Source organism: Orycteropus afer, unplaced genomic scaffold, assembly GCF_000298275.1.
Source record: "Orycteropus afer afer isolate SDZICR_OR568_19922 unplaced genomic scaffold, OryAfe1.0 scaffold00048, whole genome shotgun sequence".
In the NCBI taxonomy this organism is placed as follows: Eukaryota; Metazoa; Chordata; class Mammalia; order Tubulidentata; family Orycteropodidae; genus Orycteropus; species Orycteropus afer.
The window spans coordinates 10099843-10121288 of record NW_006921635.1 but is presented as its reverse complement, the minus strand read 5'-3'; the positions used below and the strand labels follow the sequence as shown (position 1 = coordinate 10121288).

The 21446-nt window shown below is 38.8% G+C and overlaps 1 protein-coding gene across 1 annotated transcript in view; it reads left to right on the top strand.

Annotated features, from left to right (window-relative positions):
* The window catches only part of MED13L (mediator complex subunit 13L), a 314961-nt gene that overhangs the window by 30185 nt on the left and 263330 nt on the right, over positions 1-21446 (top strand). Inside the window, exon 2 of the mRNA XM_042780578.1 lies at positions 766-1003. Within this exon, the coding sequence (XP_042636512.1) occupies positions 766-1003 (238 nt within the window). The remainder of the gene's footprint in view (positions 1-765; positions 1004-21446) is intronic.

Here is a 21446-nt window from a genome sequence, read left to right as displayed (position 1 = left end):
CTTACCTCAGGAATTCAGCTTTCAATTGTGGTTGAAACATCTTGGAAGTTGAGTTCCTTAACCTCTAAGATTTAAGGAATCTTAAAATACATACATACATTATAGAATAAAGATCCAGGTTCCTGTCCCCTACCTATTAAAGTTTTCATGTTTTAAATGTGTTTAAAAAGCAAAGACCAGGCTGTGATAGGAAATTGTTACAGACGCAAGCCCGCTACGTGTTAGCAGCATGAACATCTTGCTGATAGCTTTGCATCAGTTCCTTTTGGTACTTGTGATGAAGCATGTTAACTACTCCCCTGATTAAAATGACTTCAAATGCAGGTTCTGGAGCAAAGAACTTGAGGAAATCCTTGGAATTTCACTTCAGGTCTGCGAGCTTATCTTTTTAAAATGTTTACCTGATTTCTGAATATAATTTATGATTCAAATAAGGAATCATAATATAACAAATTATTTACATCTTGGGACTTTACGAAATAAATGTTGAGGTAAATAAAATAGTTCAGTAGGAAATGATGACTAGTCGCTTGTTTTAGGTTAGTAGTTAATATAAAGTGCCATGTAGAAGCCTTGAGAGAATCCTCCGTAAAAATCAAGAAGGATTGACGTACGTTCATCGCTGGGGAAATCCTGTGATACTAGGTTTAGTGTAAATGTTTGCTTTAACAGATTTGCTTCTTTTGGTATAAAAGCCTGTCTTTAGAGTTATGTAATTGGGGAAAAGAATCCAATTTTTTTCTATTTTCGTGTTCTTTTTTTCAGGCTGAACTCACAGGAATCAAATGGCGTAGGTACAATTTTGGAGGGCATGGGGACTGTGGACCCATGATTTCAGCCCCAGCCCAGGATGACCCAATCCTGTTAAGTTTCATCCGCTGCCTGCAAGCCAACTTGCTCTGTGTGTGGCGTCGTGATGTCAAACCAGATTGCAAAGAGTTATGGATATTCTGGTGGGGAGATGAGCCCAACCTTGTGGGTGTAATACATCATGAACTGCAGGGTAAGTTGTTTGTCTTTTCTTAAAAAGTTATTTGCATTTTGTATTTTGAATAATGAAAAATTCCTGGAAGATTATTAAGGGTGTTGCTTAAAAGACAAATCCCAAGTGCTTAATGGGCGTGCCCCACCCTCTTCCTGCTTCCTCCCACCAACAGTTTCTTTTTTTTTTTCTTTCAAATTCCCTTGCCCTTTCCCAGTCCTGTTGGGTGTACTGGAGTGGCAACCAGGCTGAGAGCCACTGTTTTAAAACGATATTAAATTGTGAAGAATTAGCAAGACACAGTGAAAAGAGCAGAATTGTTTTTCTTGGACTGTGGCTGTTGTAAGGAGCTCTGGTGGCACAGTGGTTGAAGTGTTTGGCTGCTAAAAAGAAGGCCAGCAGTTCGAACCCACCAGCTGCTCCTCAGGAGAAAGATGAAGCAGTCTGTTTCTGTAAAGAGTTATAGCCTGGGAAACCCTCTGGGGCAGTTCTCCTCTGTCCGACAGGGTTGGTGAGTTGGAATCTACTGGCAGGGGTTTGATTTGGTTTTTGGTGGCTGAGGTTCATTGCCAGCTCATTTCTTCGGTGGAAAATTGTAAGGTGATATTACAGTTACTAGGTGTGAGCCTGTTGTGCAGTATCATGAGCTGACATTGGAGTATTTTAAAGAAAGATTAATAGAAACAGTTCAGCCTGTTTTTGGCATAGCAAGTTTTACTTTTTTTCCTCTTCTGGTTTTTATGTAATTAGGTGATTCCAGGAAATTGGCTCCAGTGTTGGCTCATTTTTAACTTCAGTTTGCATCTGCTATCTAGAAACTTTGAAATAATAATCACATCATAACCAGTGGAGATTTTACCATTTCTTGTTACAGTTTTGGCTTCTTCACCTGTGTTTCTGTCTAGTATGCTAAGGAAGTTGCTAACTCAAGATCAATTCTGATCTTTAATTAGGGTATTAACTCTTTTTAACTAAGTCTCCCAAAGCCAACTTTTATTATTTCAAATGGTCTCTATATTTTGTTTACTTGTTAAAAATTTTCATATATTCTTTGCAGTAATTTGTTAGGTGATGTTTTTAAAGGAAAGAATAAAACTAAGTTTAATGCATATTTGAGAGTCGGTTCTAAAGCTCCTAAATTTGCCTCAGGTATTTTCTGCAAACTTCTGCTTGATACCTTCCTGGCTTTTCTTTGCAGCCATTTTTCATTTTCTTTTTTTTTAAGTCTGTGGTTTCTCCTGCCACAACAGCCAGAGGGCAGTAAATCACGGTGGACTAATTGAGCTGTTTACCTTATGGTCCATTTGTTCAGCTCAAACCTTTCTCCCGATCTTTTTTAGAGTATTTGGTGCATAAATGTATGAACTTACTCTGGGTTAGAGGAGCTCTGGTAGTGTAGTGCCTGAGGCACTTGACTGCTAACCAGAAGGTTGGCAGTTCATACCCACCAGCTACTCCTCGGAAGGTTGGGCAGTCTACTTCCGTAGTGATACTGCCTCGGAAACCCAAGGAGGGGTTGCTGTGAGTTGGGTCTAACTTGAAGGCACATAACAACAACAATATATTCTGGGTTAGATTGTTTACTTAGGTGGTTAATTAGCAAAGTCTCAGAACTTAAATACATCTCAAAGCCGATTTTATATAGGTAGGAATGAACTCATTTAAAATGAACATCTGAGTTCTGTTCATTAGAATTTTTAAAAATAAGGTACCTCCTGGAAGGTACTTCAAGACGTTTGTATTTGCCTGTGTAAGTATAAAAACATAATATATACTTTATTTTTTTAAATTTTACACCTAATAGAAAAGTGCAGCATTGTTTCCTTTTTTTTTTTAATTTTTTTTCTCTTTTATTTCTCATTTTTTCCTGATCTCATCTCCTTCCATTTTTCTATTCCACGTTGATCCCTGTGTTTTATCTTTTGGTCTGGTCTTTATTTGTTAGCAGTGCAGACCATCATTTTGTCAGGATGAGGAAACCGAATACGAATACTAGACTTAGTTTATTTATAAAGTTGTTTCTCTGTACCAACAAAGCAGATGATCAGGTTCTTAAAAGCAGCTGACCAAGTTATTAAGTTGTTTCTCCTGGCCTTTGCCACTTTGCTAACAGAAAGAGTAGCCTTTTAACTTTTGTAGAGTTGCTTTAGATTGCACATGTAGATTCTTTAATGTCTTAAGTATTTTTTGTTAAAGAATTAAGCGAAAATTTGACTACTTTTTAAATTGCTTTTTTCAATGACCGAAATACTGCATCTTAATTAAAAAAGTTAGGAAAATAGAGCAGTACTAAATGAAGAGAAGAAAGAAAGAAAGCTCTGTAGTCTAAAGCAGAGTTTTAAGTCTTTGATGTTTAAGAACAAATGAAATTGATGTTCTTCTGCTTAGTAACGCAGTCCTTTTCATTTAACAATATTTCATGAATGGTTTTCTGTGAAGATGAGTACTTTTTCTTTTCTTTTTTGTTGAGACTGAAACAGTGTAAACTGCTTAATTCTTTGTGTGCTGCCAGGAAAGTGAGACAGTGATGGACTAGCCCCAGTGTCATTGAGTGTATCTTCCTTTTTGAGTATATTGCCATATTTTAGGTAAAAGCCGGTTGAAAAGGCAATTTTGTATGGTTCAACCTAATATTAGGAAGTATTTGAAACTTAATTGAAAAAGAAGTGATAGAAAGATCATAAATTATGTTTCAAGTGAGGAGGATTATGACAGGTGGAGGCATTGTGAAACAGTGAAGGGTAAAAAAGGAATATTTTGACTGGTGGTCTTGCAGGTTGAGACTACTTCAGAAGCCATTTCACTCTCCAATATGTGTAAGACAAATTAATTTTGGAGTGAAACAAGTGTCAGCAGAACCGTGTTGGTAGGCTGCAACAACTCAGCATGACACCACCATTACTCGGGACACTCCCCTTATTGGGGATTTTATGTTCCATAAAATGCTTCTTAGTTATGTTATTTGGCAATTCCTTTTGCCTTTACAGAGTATCCAAAATAGCATAGTGCTAAGATACTCCATAGTAAAACATCATACCAAAGTAGCCATCCTGCATTTAAATGTATAAAGTATCCCTGTTGGAAATAATTATTATTATTCTGTTGGATATACAAGTTAGTTTTATAATGTCACACTTTTTGTTTAAATGTTTGAAATTATTAGGAGAGTCTGGGAAAGATGTGAACACATGTGTGGTCTGTCCCTGTCACTTGGATAAACACTGTGCTTTTCCGGGAAATTGCTGTTTACACTGCAGTCCATGTGGGTTCTGTTGTTTGGGTTTGAATCTCTGCTCAGTCATTTACCTGTGCTTCAGTTTCCTTGTTGTAAATTGGGTGATGCAGATCAAAATAAAGTACTTAGAACAGCACACAGAGCAGTTAATCTATAGTTGTAACTGTTGCTACTGCTGCTTTGATGATAACAATTAACTCATGTATGAAAACTAAAACTGGCACTTTAAAAATAATAGTTTCTGTTTGGTATAGCATTTAGTGCTGGCTAATGTCTGTCAAGGAGCTCTGGTAGCATAGTGCCTAAAGTACTTGATTGCTAACCAGAAGGCTGGCAGTTCAAACCCACCAGCCACTCCTTGGAAGGAAGGTTGGGCAATCTACTTCTGTAGTGAAACCACCTCGAAAACCCAAGGATGGGTCACTGTGAGTTGGGGCCAACTTGACGGCACGTAACAACAACAACAACAGTGTCTGTCATGTTAATTTTTTAAAAATACTGTTTTAGGCTGAAGTAATTCTGTCTTCATGTTTGGGTGGAGTAACTGGGAATAACGAAATGTTGGAGAAGCAAGGATAATTGTAAAATTAGTCTAGACTTATGCTATTATTAAGGAGCTCTGGTGGCCTAGAGTCTGAGGTGTTTGACTGCTAACGAGAAGCCCGGCGGTTCAAACCCACCAGCCGTTCCTCGTAAGGATGTTTGGGCAATCTACTTCCCTAGTGAGACCACCTCGGAAACTCAAAGAGGGGTTGCTGTGAGTCAGGACTGATTCGACTGCAGTGAGTTTGGTTTTTTGATGCTATGCATAAGATTTGATAATAAATCCTAAATTGCTTTATAAAGAGGTGAGTACTTCAAGAGTTGACTCTGGGATCCATCCATGTAAGGTAGAATTGTGACCTTTTTGCCTTCTCCCTATAGTGCTGTCAGAGCCAGGGCACTGGCTGAACAGTGAATGTGTGTGTGTGTGTGTCCAGTGTGCAGGTGTGCTCGTTCATCATTGTGTCCACATTAGGAGCCCACTTACAGAAGTTTGATGTAGTCTGTACCCTTAATATATTTATACTCTAAAAAAGGTGTAACACAAGCACGCAAATACATATAATGCAAAGAATAATGTGTAAGAGAAGGGTAGTAGACTGGAGGCTTTCTGATAAACTTACAACTTACAACACTGGGAGCTCTGGTTTCAAGCCCTGGAAGCCTTGGTAGATAGTTGTCTGCTTGGTTCTGGTCCACATCTTCTAGCTCTGATATTTCATAGCACCTGTGTTCGAAGGAACGCTGTTTGTGGCACAGCGGTGATTGATAGCCTTGGAAACTGTATTGAGCAGTGCTACTCTGTTGTGTAGTGTCGTTAGGAGTTGGGAATCAACTCAGTGGCAAAGGATTTGGGGGGTGTGTGTGTGTGTGAGAGAGATCAGTCCTGGCATGTAAAATGAAACCTTAGTTTTAAGGACTCAGTCTCATTGGGGAAGTAGCTAAATGAATTCATAATTAGGATATAATGGAGAAAGTGATGTAAATAAGTTATAAGATCTTAAAGGACGATCAGATTGAAGGTATGAAGGAAGGCAGATGATGGGAAAACCCAAAGGAGGTGAGGCTTGAGGTGGATTGAGGTATGAGTTATCTAGGTTGGGGTGAAACTTGTACCAGTCAGAGGAAGTATTGTGAACAAAGGCTTGGAGCCATGGACTGAATTGTCAGAAGAGTCATTTGGTCTGGTGCATAGGATATGAGTGAAGTAGTCAGGGAAGACTGAGGCTGCGATGGTGGGCTGTATTTACAGAGTGTACTTAAGCAAGGATGAGGAATTTGAAATAAGAAAAAGATACACAGTAATTAGGCTCCCCCCGCCCCAAATTGATTCTAACTCATAGTGACCCTGTAGGACAGACTGCAACTGCCCCATAGTGTTTCCAAGGCTGTTAATATTTATGGAAGCAGACAGCCTCATCTTTCTCCCGTGGAGTACCTGGTGGGTTTGAACTGCCGACCTTTTTGGTTAGCAGCTGAATGCATTAACCACTGTGCAGTTAGAGTGCCTTAATATTAATGTAGCAATGGGATATAAACTTAATGTTCTGTTTATTTTAGGATACACATTTAGAAATTCCAATGATTATGTACTGAACTTTTTTTTTTTTTTTGTACTGAACTTTTAGTATAAGGACAGTCTTTGCCAACTTTATTTTATTACAGCATTTCTTCTTTGGCTTGGCCAAGTATTCTCCCATGCTTTCTTTGGTTTTACAGATTAGTAGAGTACACTGAATTGACTTTTCCTCATGTACCAAGAAGTCCCTGGGTGGTGCAGATGGTTAAGTACTTGACTGTTAGCGGTTTGAATCCACCCAGAGACACTTTGGAAGACAGGCTTCATGATCTGCCTCTGAAAGGCCCTAGCCTTGCAAACCCTGTAGAGCTGTTGAGCTCTGCACACACGGAGTCACTACGAGCTGGAATTGCATTAAGATGTCTCGTTAGAATCCTCTAATTCAGGACATTTCCAAAGTTGTCTTTCTCTTGTGGGGCGAGCGGGGGTTATCCTTCAGTGATCTTGGTATTATTTGAAGGAAATAGTTCAGTTGTCCTGAAAAATGACCTATATTCTGATTTTGTCTGGTTGCTGCCTCACAATTGGATTCAAATTAAACATTTTTGACAAGAGTAATGAGTGGTTGAGGTGGTGTTCTTCCCATGACATCAAGTCAGTGGCAGGTCATGCCAGTTTCGTTCCCAGGCTGATAGTACTGATGACATTGATGATGACCACTTGGGTAAACTAGTGTTTTCTAGACTTTGTCCAGAGTAAAGGTATCTTTTCATGCTTTCTAATTATTAACTGAATTTGGAGTGAGACTTTGAGACTATGAATATCCTTTTCCCCAATACTTTTTTACTCAGTTTCAAGTCTATTTAAAATACAACAGAGAACTTCCTGAACCATCTACTTCTCTAAAAATAGTTAAAAGATCACATGAAGACTTTACTTTTAAACAAGTCCCAGGAAGGGCTGAGGGGAAGAGAGAGGAGGAAAAGTGTATTGAAGATGTAGGTGTCAGAGGAAGGTCACGGTGGCAAAGGCGGACTCTGAAAATTGGCAGCCTCTGATTAGTTAGCGTTCTAAAAAGAAGCGTTGATACGGAGTTTTCTAAATCAGAGAAAAATAAATAAAATATTTAGGAATACATTACTGTCTGTGAACTTACCATCTGTGAACTCAGTTGGTATTTGGTAATTTCTGTTTATCTGTGATCAATGAAATCAAATAATTTTAATCAACATCGTAAATGCCTTTATTCTCAGTTGAAATGAAGAGAATTGCTTTCTGAGAAAGTGACAACCCTTCTACATATAAAATACTTGGGTGCTGTCATCTCGAGGTAAAATGGCAGTTGTTAGGAGCATTTTTTTCTGAAGGGAAAATCTGCTTGCTGGTTTTCATTCGTCCAGTCTTTCTCTCTTTTTTCAGTGTTGGTGGCCAATTTGTGATGCATTGAAATCAATCTAAGTTGGGAGATAATTTCCTCCCGTTTTTTGGGTTTGTTTATTCTCCAAGTGTGGAATGCTGCTGATGTTGACAGCGATGAACCATCTCACGCTGCAGCAGTCTCGATTTGTAGTCTCATGTATCAAGATTTGTTTATAGTGTAATGAAGAGTTGATTAGATAGCATTAGAAATTCCTGAGATTGCCAACAAAATGTACCTGAAAAATAAATTTTACTTTACCTTTTATGGTTTCTGTTATTCTGTGAACAATAATAGGGTTTCTTAAGAAACAAGTTATTTTAGGGAAAACATGGGTCCAGTGGTAAATGGTGGCCAATTAGAAGTAGTTTATAAAGTAACTATGCCTGGATTTCATTGGGATGTAAATTATCCCAATGTCTCGATAGACGTACTCTAATTCTTTCCTAATTCTACTACAGTACTATTTTCCTATGTTTTGTTTTGGAAAGAATTTGCCAAAGCTATGAAATAGTAATAGCTTTAATTGTGTGATGATTATCTGGATGATTCTAGTGCTTACGTACTGAAATATTAGATTTAATTGGTAATTATATCCTAAGAGAGAAAATAAAATGCTTATTAAGACTCTGGTAAGCAATTCATACTGTAAAATCACAGTAGGATCATAACTTCAGAATTCTTTTGTTATAAAGTATAGAAAAAAAATCTAACGAATTAGATGAAATTGTTAAACTCGGTGTGCTTGAAATTGAGAGAACACGATAAAGTCTAACTTTTGAATGTAAATGAAATAGATGTGTTACCACAGGCAACTTACTGAACCACACAATTCGTTTTTTTTTCTATGAAAAATGAGATATTTACACTGAGATTGTGGTGAAATACCATGTAAAAGATTTATATTTTAGTGATATAAAAATTAAATAATTGGTAAAAAAAAATAATAATTTAAAGATTATTGCTGTAGGGGAAAATCTAATCAGTTGAATTTGTGTGTCATTGTGTGTGTGTGTGAGAGAGAGAGAGGTAGGTTTATGTATTTGTTAAGTGTAGGCACTACAGTCTAATCTTTTTAAATTGATGTAAAGTCACTTATTTATGAAAAATAAATCAGAGTAAACTCTGTTTATAAGGAGTAGAGTTACCAGTGGAACAAATAGGGTTGAAAATGTACCTGAAACTAGATAAACTGTTACTTGTTGTATTAGAATCTTTCTCTTTTTGATATGTAATTAATTTCAGTGATGAATGCATTGTGACTGATGTATTAATATTTAGCCTAGCAGTTCTAAGAACAGTCACATTTGGTCCCCCATACCCTTTGTGAATTTTTTATTTCAAAAGCTAGTTCTATAAAACTAAGATTGAAAATAAGAGGTTTTGTGCATTGAAGCAGTATATGTAAATCTTTCTTTATGTAGTAAAACATTCTATTTCTTGTTGAGAGAGATTGATGTTAGAATCTGGATGTGGAAAATTGTAGAAAAAGTTGAAGTATTAGTAGAATTTAAGGGTCTAAATACTTCAAGAAAGAAATGATATATTTGAGCATTAAATTGAGTAGGTTAGAGATAGAACATGACATACATAGAGAACACTTGGGCTTTTCAAGCAGAGTCTTTGATAACATACTAAAATGACATCACTTTGCTCTTATTGTTTAGAATATCTTATAGAAGATGAAATAGAGAGTCCCTAAAATAAAAATGGGGTCTTAGGAGGGAAGAAATGGGGATGGGTGAGTCATCAGTAGTGAGTGTCCTCTCCCCTTTTGTATTGTCAAATTTAGCATGCTCCAAGGGACCTTGCAACTTAGAAACAGTTTATGATTTGCTCAGTCAATGTCACTAAAAATAGGGGAACCAAAACCCTTATTTTGTGCCTTTAGAAATGGGAACCATTGTCTGCTTCAAAGCTATCCATACCCTGAAAGTGTGTGATTGGACTGGACAAATGATGTGGGTGACGTTAGCAGACCGGGTTAAATAAAGCCCACACAGCTGTTGCAGTGCTGTGTTCATAACAGATAAGCTGCTTACAGAGGGAATACCAGCTTGCCTAGTTCTAGAGGGAAGACTTAGCTTTTTATTGGTTTTGAATGTTTTATATGACACTTGCCGTGTTGATTCAGGAGCTTCAGCTCATACGTTTAGTCCAGGTCCTCTGAGCTGAGCACATACCAAATTGATAGTAAACAAACAAACAAACAAACAAACTCACAGCCGTCAAGTTGGATCCAACTCATATTTACCCCTCCTTGGGTTTCCGAGGCAGTATCACTATGGAAGTAGATTGCACCATCTTCCTTCCCAGGAGTGGCTGGTGGGTTTGAACCAGTAGCCTCTGGTTAGCAGTCACGTGCCTTAGGCACTACGCTACCAGGGCTCCCTTGTGGTCATTAGGGATCTCTTTTTTTCTCTTTACTTCTTACAGATCTGTTATCATAGACCCAATGCATAGTAAAGAGTGGGATAAATGCATAGTAAAGAATGGGATAACTGTGTTGGCCGAAGTAGGAGGTGCTTGCTAAGGCTACCTTTTAGCTAGGTTACGTGCTCTCTGGGCCTGTTTAAAGTATGGTGGATGAACCAGTTGATAAACCCCTATGCTTAATTTGGTGAATAGTTGTTTGAAAAAGTATTTACAAAGGTTTTCATTTGCTTTGGTTTTGCGATGCTTGCACCAATAGAAATTGAGACTTCATATACTCAGCTGTGAGTATCACTAGGAGCTAAGATTTTTTTATTCTTTTTAAAAATACTTTAATGGTAGAAATTACACATAAATATGTTTTTCTGTTCTAAAAAGATCAGCAGAGTAGAACTGCCCCCTACAGGGTTTCCAAGGCTGTAAATCTGTGTGGAAGCAAACTGCCACATTTTTCTCTCATGGAGCATCTGGTGGGTTCAAACAACCGACCTTTTGGTTGGTGGCTGAGCGCTTTAACCACTGCTTCACAAGAGCGTCTTTAAGTGATCAAAGCCATATAGAAATCTCTGCTAAGATTGTAATTCTGAAGATCCTTGACGCCCTCGAAAATCCTCAGATTGGATTCTGTTGCTTTAGGTGTTTCTTGAGTGTGAGTGAGCTGCTGTGGGCTGATGCCTGAAGAGAGTCTCGTTGGCGGTCGCCGTGGCTAGGAAGTGCTTGATCATTTTCCTTAAGGCTCCCTCTGTGTAAATATTGGTGAACAGTTCTCTACAAGATTGGGCCACATACCTGTTTCTTATAAACCCGACATGGATAAAATGCCCTTTGTATAATTGGGCCTTGTTTTCACCCTGGCTCTTTCCTATTGTGATTTGGCGGGGAGTTCAACAGAATGCGCATTATCCTCTTGAGGCCCGTCTAGGATTGAACTAAAGGGCTTCTACAGTATCCACATGATCGTACAATTAGTCCTTTTTTTTCCTTTTTGCTGCTGAGATCATGTAACTGAGTGTGAGCTGCGTGCCAGGGCATTGTGGTGGGATAATACCCTGTAGTGTGCAGTTAATCATGAAGCGGACCTGGCACGATTAAAAAAAAAACAAGAATAAGATAAAACCTGGACGAAGAAATGTCTTTGTGTTGAAGAAGATTGTGTGTATAAAATACTTAAGTGAAGGTTAGTGTGCTCAGGATCTATGTTTCTCATTAGTGTTTCCTCCTCTTTAATGTAATGTCATAGGCAAAAGATCTTCCTTTTAAAACATTAGTTCTCTTTATTGCTTTGCCAGCGTTGGGGGAGGCACCACTCTTTCTTGCTACTTTCAGGACACAAATAGGAAATAAGTAAATGTTTGTGGAATGATTGCTTGAATACGGGGAAGTGTGAACCTCTTTAAGGTGAGGTCTTTTCATTAGAATTAATTTACGGCAAACAATCTTGAACTTGTTTAAATGTAAGCCATTTTAGTGTTTGCTATTTATAAAAAGGCATGTTGGTTACAGTGAAACAAATTTAATCTAAAAGAGAAAAATTTAGGTACTCTGGGTTAAATTTCAGGTAATGTTTTTTTAGCTTATTTAAAAAGTTGTCCGTAGAAATCAGTAATGGAAAGGACACTTGCCTCATTTCTTCTGTGGTTGTGTCATTTTGTCCATTACGTTATTTATTTTCATAGGTCGCTATTGTCTAAGAAAGCTAGTTTGTATGTTTTTGGAAACATACAGATGTGTGCCTAATGAGCGTATTGTCTAGTCTCGTGTGTAGACAGATAACGTCATGTACTGTTGATCACGGTCTTAAACGAGAACGTTATGAGAGAAAGGTGCTTGTTCCCAAATCCTTGCAGGACTTTCTCTTTTAATTACTTGTGTAAGTGATTGGCTTGTATCATGGCCAGGTTACTCATGACTCTCATTGTTTAAGGGAGCTCTGGTGGCATAGTGCTGCTAACCAAAAGGTCGGCAGTTCAAACCTGCCAGTTGTCCTGCAGGAGAAAGATGAGTTAGTCTGCTTCTGTAAATATTTACAGCCTTTGAAACCCTATGGGGACAGCTTTACTCTGTCCTGTAGGGCCACTGTGAGTTGGAATCGACTTGATGGCAGTGGGTTGGGTGTGTTGGTTTCGGATTGTTGAGGGAGAAAGTATCATTTCCTTATAGTGATTGCTATTATGGAAGAAGTTTGTTCAACTGTTTTTGGTTGCATTAAGAATGTTAACAAAGAAGGGCCCTTGATTTGAGTAAAAAATGTGGTTGGGGCAATTATCCTCAGTAAAGGCTTCATTCACTAGAACTCAGGTAGCCAGAGCCCTCAATTAAACAGAGTTATTGACCCATCCCCAGTAAGCACACACTATTTTGGGGAAAAACTGAGCACTGTCAGTGATTAGTGCGGGCATCTGTTTGATTCCCGGGACTGAGCAGTGTGCTCCACGTCGCTTGGGCAAAAACACCGCCGTGGGGTGTCCTGGCGGCAGCACTGACTCGCTCGGCTCAGCTGCCCACACATTTGAATGTACGGCATTGTGTAAAATCATGAAAACATAATGTGTGAGCGGACGCTCTGAAAGCGCTTTTCAAACTTTATAACTGAAAGGTGTTATCTCTTTAATCTCTTCTGTTTAGAATTGTGACCTTTTTTGTGTATCTTTTCTACAGATGCTTATTGAGCCAGCCCTATGTTAGGTGCTATGAGGAATCTAGAAATGAATCAGGCACATACTCTGCTTTCAGACGCTAGTAGGGGAGATGGCATGTGAACACAATGCATTTGTTACAGGGTAGATTAGAGAGTAACATGCCCTAAGGAGGGTAATTACTGGAGTGGTATGGAAGGAGGCAAAGCCTTGAGGAAGAGTGATACTTGAGCTGGGCCTTAAACGGTGGGTAGCATTTGGATATATGGTATGTGCAGGGATAGAGAGGAGAGTTTGGATTGTTTAATTGGGAAAGAGTTAAAGGTGAGAAATGGATTGAAGAATGCATCTTTAGGCCTGCTGGTAATGGAGCTTGAACCCTAGGCAGAGGAGTTTGGCGTTGCGCACAGGTAGTTGAAATTGCGTGATAGGATGTATGGGCTCCCCGTAGGCTGTCAGCTGTTGGTGTGCAGCACCGCATCTGACTCGTGTCGCCAGTGGCATTCCAGGACTGGCAGGGTGCCTGGTGCACATTTGTAAAATAGATAAGCGAGCGAGTGAATCTGATAGAATTTGTGTGAAGGTTATCAGTCGAGCACTGTTGCAGACCATTCCTTGTCCCCGGGGTCACATGGGAAAACAGGCTACTGTTCTTGGAGACTGTTGTTAAGGAAAGTGTGTGACCACGTTCGAACAATTTTCTTGAGGCACTGATTTCCCAACTGCATATTGACAAGACGGTGATAGAATTTTCTTTCTTTTCTTGTAATTACTTTTTAATACTCTGTAGTTTAATTTTTTAAATTGAAATATAAAAAGTTTTCATAAAAGTAATTGAATAATTTTACATACTCTATTTTCATAAGTGTTGTAGCTAGCACGTAGTTGGAGCCGTGGCAAAAGCTTGTGTTTTACTTGACCTGTGGAACAGATGGCTGTGGAAAGGTAGTGTTTTCTTGTAAAAAGCATTGATGATATTTATGTGTCAGAAGCTTTGTTAACTTACAATTCATCCTGGATTCAGTGACCTCTGCTGTCCTCCAGGTGTTGTACACGCCAGCACGTGGCTGGAGTTGATGTGGCTGCACAGAAATGAGCAGAGATTGTGCGGCCAGGGCTCGCTGAGAAAGCGCTGAAGGTCTCGTTAGAGGAGCAGCATGGACAGATAGCTTTCACTGAGCTTTGCGTCGCTCACGTTGACATCCTGACTCGATTACCAGCTTCTTTAAATATCATGATTATTGACTACGTGATAAAATGAGACAGCGTATGACTGAGGCAGTCATTTTTAGTGTCAGTATTCATCTTCTGTTCTCTGTTTTCTAAATATTTAAGGTAATAAGTTAATAGTTTACAAGTTTGGTAAGTTAAAACTGGCCTGTTAGAAAGAGTATTGAGGAAGTTGCCTCATCCCCTCAAAGAGATGTGTGTGTGTGCACTTGCACATGTACACCCCTCTCACACACCCCTGCAGTTGTTCATGGTTTCCTGAATCAGTTGAAATTTTGATTTGGCAGCGCATGGAGTGTAGCTGTGTCTCCCAGAGGAGGATGGAAGAGGCCTCCCAGCATTAGAGCAGCAGACCTTCTTGGCCAGGAACCATCTATCACTCTCTGTCCCTTTGTGACCTCAGCTCAGCTGGCATTCAGAGGCAGCACAGGTCATGGATAGTAGATGACTCTGTCCTGTTCACCCTCACATATCTAAGATGGCACAGAGGCTGGAACGAAATTTATCATTCGTTTGTTGTCTTTTACCTTGGGAGAGTTAGAGGCCACAAGATAAGTATGTCAAGTAAACTGAAATAAGGGATTGAGTGTTCAAACCATGTCTCTTCTGCTGATATGTGTCACCATTTAAATTCACCTATCTTGTTTTTCTCATCTGTGATGAATTACACCTTCATTTTACGATTCCACTCATGAAGTGAATATGAAAAGTCGATAGATTTTAATGTTGTGTAGATGCATTTCATAATAGTCATACTTTTCCTCCAATGAACTCCACTGTCAGAATACTTAAATCTTTATGATTTTAGATGGTAAATAAGGATATGTTTTTACAACACATTGCTTTGATCATATTTTCTACCTGTAGATAAAATCTGAAATCTTTTCTGCCTGGCATTGTCCAAATAGCATTAATTAAATCTTAATGTAGGCATTTGATTAAAAAAGTGATCTCTGAAAGCTGACTACTTTCTTACATTGCCTGTGCTGTCACAATTGGTACTGTTCATGTCCTTGCCTCTGAGGGGGTTTTAGAATGAAAATTTAAATTTTGTCCAATTTTATTTTAGGTAGAGATCTTTTCTCCTGAAAAATTAGTCACTGGATGGGGTATTGCAACTGCCAGTTGATCGGAGTAATTTTTAGCTTTTTAACCAAGTAGGACATGTATGGAATAAAAATACTTGATTAATCAGGATTGTGGTGGTGGTTAGTTGCTAACTCATAGTGACCCTGTGTGTTGAGAGAAGAGTTGTTCCCTGGGGTTTTTAATGCTGTGACCTTTTGAAAGCAGATTGTCAGGCCTTGCTCCCAAGAAGCTGCTGGGTGGTTTGAACTCCCAGCCTTTGGGTTGGAGTCTAGTAGCTGACCATTTGTGCCCCAGAGTGACTCCTTAACAAGGCTTGCTACTCCAAAATCATTCTTCATGCCATAATACACCTATTTTCCTTTCCCCACTGGATCTTTTATTTACGGAGTAGTTTTTATTTATGCTTATTGTGTCTAATTTTATTGTAGCAATAAACTAGAAATGAATGATGGTTTGAAATAGTTACATGTTGAAAACTAGGAACCAAACAATAATCAAATATTTGTAGCTCATTTCTATGTGCTAGGCACCATGTTAGGTGCTTTATGATCATCCTGCAGTAGAAAGGAATTTTGGATTTATTCTTTCTTTCTGAATCTTAAGTTGAATGATTCAAAACTGTGCTGCTCTATCTTTATATACTTGTTTTGTGTTTATTAAGTTTCCTTTTATGTGATACATAGAACAGATACAGTGTTTATTAAATAAGTAAGTGGCAGCCTGTACCATATTGAGACTGTTAATTTAACTAGTTGAACACTAGAGGGACTACAAACTAATCTTGACTTTTTGGTTCTGTGGTATGTTAGTTGAGATGCTTCATTTAAATAGCAGAGCCATGTAAGATGTTTCAACTTTAGTTTTCACTGAATTAAATAATTAACATTTCAGAACTTTACTCGGTCTTCTAGCTTACGTTACTAATTCATTCTCAGGTGTGTAAACTATAAAGTTGAATTCTTTCTCAGGTATATCAAAGCAAAGAACCTTTGATTGTTTCAGCCTCTGTTTAAACCCAGTCTATGTGCTTAGGTGGTCTGCTGAGAGAGGTAGGAATCGGGAACTCAGCTCTGTAAATAATGAGCTCAGAGTTGTCTCTTGGGAATTTCTGAGCAGAAGAAAAGAGAGTTTGGAATAAGTAAAGATTCACTGAACAGTAATTCAGATTATTATTTTATGGAGATTTTAATTGATTTCATGATTTTTGGATACACACTTTACAACAAGAGTCACTGGCTTATCACAGCATTCACAGAACTGAGCTGCAGCTTAACGGTTGGCACTTACTTTAGATGGTGGTTCAGGTAGTTTTACTGTTTCACTCAGTGATTTGGCAGCTTTACTAAATTTGATAAGAACTTTATGGAATTCTAACTTTATACATTAAAATGTTGAACATGTCTTGAAAAAAGAGTTTTGGTTCAATTGACATTTTATTCTCTTGGAAATGCTGTAAATTTTAAATTATAAAAATTTAAACTATGAGTACAGTAAATAAATGCTTCTGAAAGTTTGCTTTCTTGGTAATTTGAGGGATTTTAATCAGGATCACATTAAGAACATTAAAAAAAAAAAGGAATTAATTTTTATATCTGTTACATCTCTTTGCAGAGAAATCCTAAGGATCACTTAAAACACACAGACCAAACCTCTGCCATCCAGTCGACTCTGACTCAGGGCGGCTCCCATTGGGTTTCTGAGGCCATAAATCTTCCCAGAAGTAGCTTGCCCTGTTTTCCTTCTGTGGAGTGGTTGGTGGGTTTGAACAGCCAGCCTTCTGCTTAGTAGTCAAATGCCTTAGGCACTACGCCACAGAGATCACTTAGAGTTCATGAAATGATGAATGGGTTGTATGTAGAAGTCCTTATTTTCTCCTGAATTAAATTGATTTCTTCCTTTTTGTATTTAATTTGTTAATCTATTTAAACTTTACCGCCAAATACCCACTGCCATCGAGTCGATTCTGACTCATTGTAACCACTTTTTGGTTTCTGAGGCGGTAAATCTTTACAGAAGTAGGTTGTCTTACCTTCCTTCTGTGGAGTAGGTGGTGGGTTTGAACCACCAGCCTTCTGGTTCGCAGTCAAGTGTCTTAGGCACTATGCTACCAGAGCTCCCCTACTCTCTAAATAGTTGTGTTGTAATGCTGGAACAGTGATAAAATTAGGCATCTGACAATTACCTGAAGTAGTTTCCTGATTTTTTTTTTTAATGTAGTGGAAACGTGCACCAATAACATAAATATCATTCAAATTCAATTCTTTGTATGTATGAGTAGGCAGCTTCCCTTTTATTTAATTTTCCTTAATAATATGTTTAAACATAAGTCCAGTTATATATAGAAGAAGAGAATTTAAAAAGCATATTGATTTATTATTGACATTCTACTTCCAAAATGTTTTTGTTTAAATTGGCTAAAATGATGTGTGTAATTGCCTTTTATACTTTCAATAGCCACTGAAACTTTATATTCTAATCTGTAAGACTAATGCATAAGTATATATTTTTGTTTAGGTTTTTAAAACACAATTATATATCTATCTGCCTGTCCAGTTCATTTGTATTCTTTTTAATCTGAGAAAGTCTTTGAAGTTATACTTTGTGGGGTTTTGGATTTCTGAAAATAGTGAAGAGCATTTAAATTACCATTGATTGGATTCTAAATGCAGTCAATTCTTTGGGAAAACCAGCAAGAGAGTATGTTGCTGGTTGTCTGAAATGCTTGCATGTGCTGATAGCCTGCTATTAAAAGTACACATTTATCTTGGGTTATTTGGAAAAGAAATTTGAAATTGAAGAGCCTTCTATAGCTTCAAGACCCTTTTCTCAAAAGTGTAGTCTTAATGTCATCAAAAAAAAAAAAAAAAGGACTGTTGTATTAAGTAGGAAACTTTTCTGAAGACTGAATTTCTGGAAAATGTCACAAAGTACACAGAGTACTGAACTGTTATTTTCAGAGTAAGTGTAAAGTCATGTTGGATATAAAAAGCATGTTTTTGTTGTAACTGTTGGCTAGTTGACTTAATTAAAATTGTTGGCATTGCATGAGTCTTAAAGTTCCTGTTTTGAACTAAGTAAAAGTTGATCTTGACTTTGATTTAGGGCGAAACTTGCCCGGTGTATTAAATTCTAAATTTAAAGAGATTATTTTACTTGCAGAGCTAGATTAAGGTTGTTGGACACTACTAGTACAGAAAGGTAGAAAGAGTATAAATGCCATCATATTAACTATATTTTCTTTTGTGTTTCAATTTTTTCCGTATACTTTGACCTGGCAAAGGTTAAATTTGAAAAAGGCTAATTAAATAGTTACATTACCGAATCTTTTTATATTACTGGCTCTCTTGTATTGGGACGAGGAGGGGAAGTACCGAATTCAATTTAAGAAACGTTTGTTGAGTGTCAGGCACTGTTCTGTATTGGGAGTGATGTTTTATTGCCTTAGAAGAGCTTGAAGTATAAAATAAACCTAATATGAATATTTGAATTTGGGGAACCTTATTTTAGTATGGGAGCTCTGGTGGCATAGTGCCTAAGGCACGTGACTGCTAACCAGAAGGCTGGCTGTTCAAACCCACCAGCCACTCTTCAAAAGGAAGGTTGGGCAATCTACTTCCATAGTGATACTGCCTCAGAAACCCAAGGAGGGGTTGCTATGAGTTGGGTCCGACTCGATGGCACATAACAACAACAACGTTAGTGTAATTCTTGAGGATATTTGTGAGATTTTAGTGAGCTCTGACTTTACACTAGCCATGCCTTTTTGTTTGTTCAATCTTCAGGTATTGCTGTTCTTAGAATATGGGTCAGATCATGTGTAAGGCAGTTGGTAGTCACTGGTGAACCAGATAGTTTGGTTTGTGATCTGTGACCAATTGGATAAGCAAGTAGGTAGGCGCAGTACAGTATGGTAAATGTTCTGATGGGGAAGTCCTTCTGTCCATGTTTTTGTTCTCTCCAAGTTCTTGTTCCTGCTAGAGGGTCAGAGATTATGTTCTTCAATTTAAAAGGTTTGTTGGTATGTTGTTGTTGTTATGCGCCGTCGAGTTGCCCTGACTCATAGTGACCCCTCCTTGGGTTTCTGAGACAATATCACTACAGAAGTAGATTGCCCCATCTTCCTTCCGAGGAGCGGCTGGTGGGTTTGAACCGCCAACCTTCTGGTTAGCAGTCAAGTGCCTTAGGCACTGTGCTACCAGAGCTCAACAACTAATTTTTTTGAGTTTTGTCTTTTGAAAGACAATATGGCCTTGGAATGAGAGAAGAATAAACTAGATGTGACTTTTTTTTATCTTGTGTTTGAAACTCAAGGGTTGTACGATTACGGTTCAAAATGACTGAAATTGTAGGTCTGAAATACAAGCTTTAAGAAGTCTGCTTTGTCATTTATCTCCTCTGCATCCTGTGGTTAAGCGAGTGTTCTCCCTGTTGTGTCCTTGGTGCACCATAAGACAGTGACTTACACAAACTGGCGTTTCTCACTGGCTCCTGCTTCATCCAAAGTTGCCCAAGTAACCTCTTGGTCATGCTGCTGTATAGTGCTGCCTTTCCTGGTCAATGATAACCTTCAAAGACGAGGGCGTACATTTCAACACAGTTGAGTTTGGGTCTTCAAGTAATATCCTGTCCAGCTAAAGGGAAAGCCTTACCAAATTATCACCAGTTTTGTCAAAGTCAAAGTATTGAAGCTTTCTTTGAGTGAAACACAGCAGCCCAAAGATTTCTGTCCTTAATATCAACTTCAGCACTGTGGGGTGTTTTTACACACTGATACCAGATCTTCTTGCTAGATACAACTTTGTCAGAGATTTTTCAGTGCCGGATGAAGCACAATAGTGGTATGTTGGTCTTTGCTACAATAACCGTCTCCCAAACCACCACATTTCTCTTGGCCAGCCGTCTCCTCTATGTTAATGGGTATTTGTTAGTATGGAGCACTGGAGAATGGATTCAGCATCCAACAGGGCTGCATGGTTCTTAAATTGGTCAGTCACGTGACCTTTCACAAGTTCTTTACTCATGTTTACATCACCAGTGAGGACACCTTTGTTAAACTCAACTTGGTGTTCTCCTTGAGCAAGCTGTTACCACGGTTTCCGCTTTTCCAGCTGCTTTGGCACCTCTGTATCTCTGTCAACCTTTTTCTTGAGTCAAATGTTGATTCTTGAAGATGCTTAAATGCCAGTGAGAGTGATGATTATTGATAACAATAAAGCACTTTCTCATATCATAGGAACCCCAGTAGAGGTTTAGATAAACTGCTCTGGGGGTTTGGGGGAGTAGCCTGTAGTTAGATTCATCAAGTCTTATGGGATGTCAGGAGCCCCGATGGTGCAGTGATTAAGGGCTTGGCACCTAACTAAAAGGTTGGCAGTTCAAACCCACCCAGCTGCTCCAGGGGAGACAGACCTGGTAGTCTGCTTCTGTAAAGATTTCAGCCTAAGAGACCCTGTGGGACAGTTCCATAGGGGGTCACTGTGAGTTGGAATCAACTTGACTGTCCCTGTGGGACAGTTCCACAGTGGGGTCACTGTGAGTTGGAATCAACTTGACGTCACTAGTCACATGAAATCAAACCAAACCAAACCAAACTCACTGCCATGGAGTTGGTTCCGACTCAGAGTGACCCCTCCTTGGGTTTCCGAGATGGTGTCACTATGGAAGTATATCGCCTAGTCTTCCTTCCGAGGAGTGGTTGGTGGGTTTGAACCGCCAGCCCTTGATTAGCAGTCAGATGCCTGCGTGAAATAAGGAGCATTTTAAAATGGCGTTTTGAAGAGTTCAGTTGGGGACACGTGGGTTTCAGGAGAAGGAGGGAGGAAGGATGGTTAAATCAGTGAGTAACAAAAGCCGAGGCACAGTGGATGAGTACAGGCGGTAGCTAGAATTTCAGCCTGCTGTTGAGAAGGGTGTGCCACAGAGAAGAGGGAGAAGTGAGTTTGGCAAGATAGCTTAAATCAGATCGCGGGCCTGGAGTACTGGGTGAAGACTTGCCACCGTTGTAGTAGCCCCCGCTGGAGCACGGCTTGAGCGCCTTGAGCAGTTAGGGTTAATCTCGGCTGCAGTATGTTTAATAAACAAAAGCAGGAAGGTTGGTGGTAAGGAGAGTATCAGGAGGCTGTTCTTTCTGGTGAGACAGTGAGGGCCAGCATATAACAGCTTTGTGTATTTTTAATCACATCTGGTTTTTGATCTTTAAATATTGAACTTTGTGTGAGAGGAGAGTTTTAATTTATTGGTCTTAAAATTAATCGACTGAAGTGCAGGAAGATGGGCTGGATCTACATTTTATCCATTGACACTGAACAATTACTCTTTTGTAAATACTGTGATGGACATTGTGGATCTAAAAGTAAGTAAGC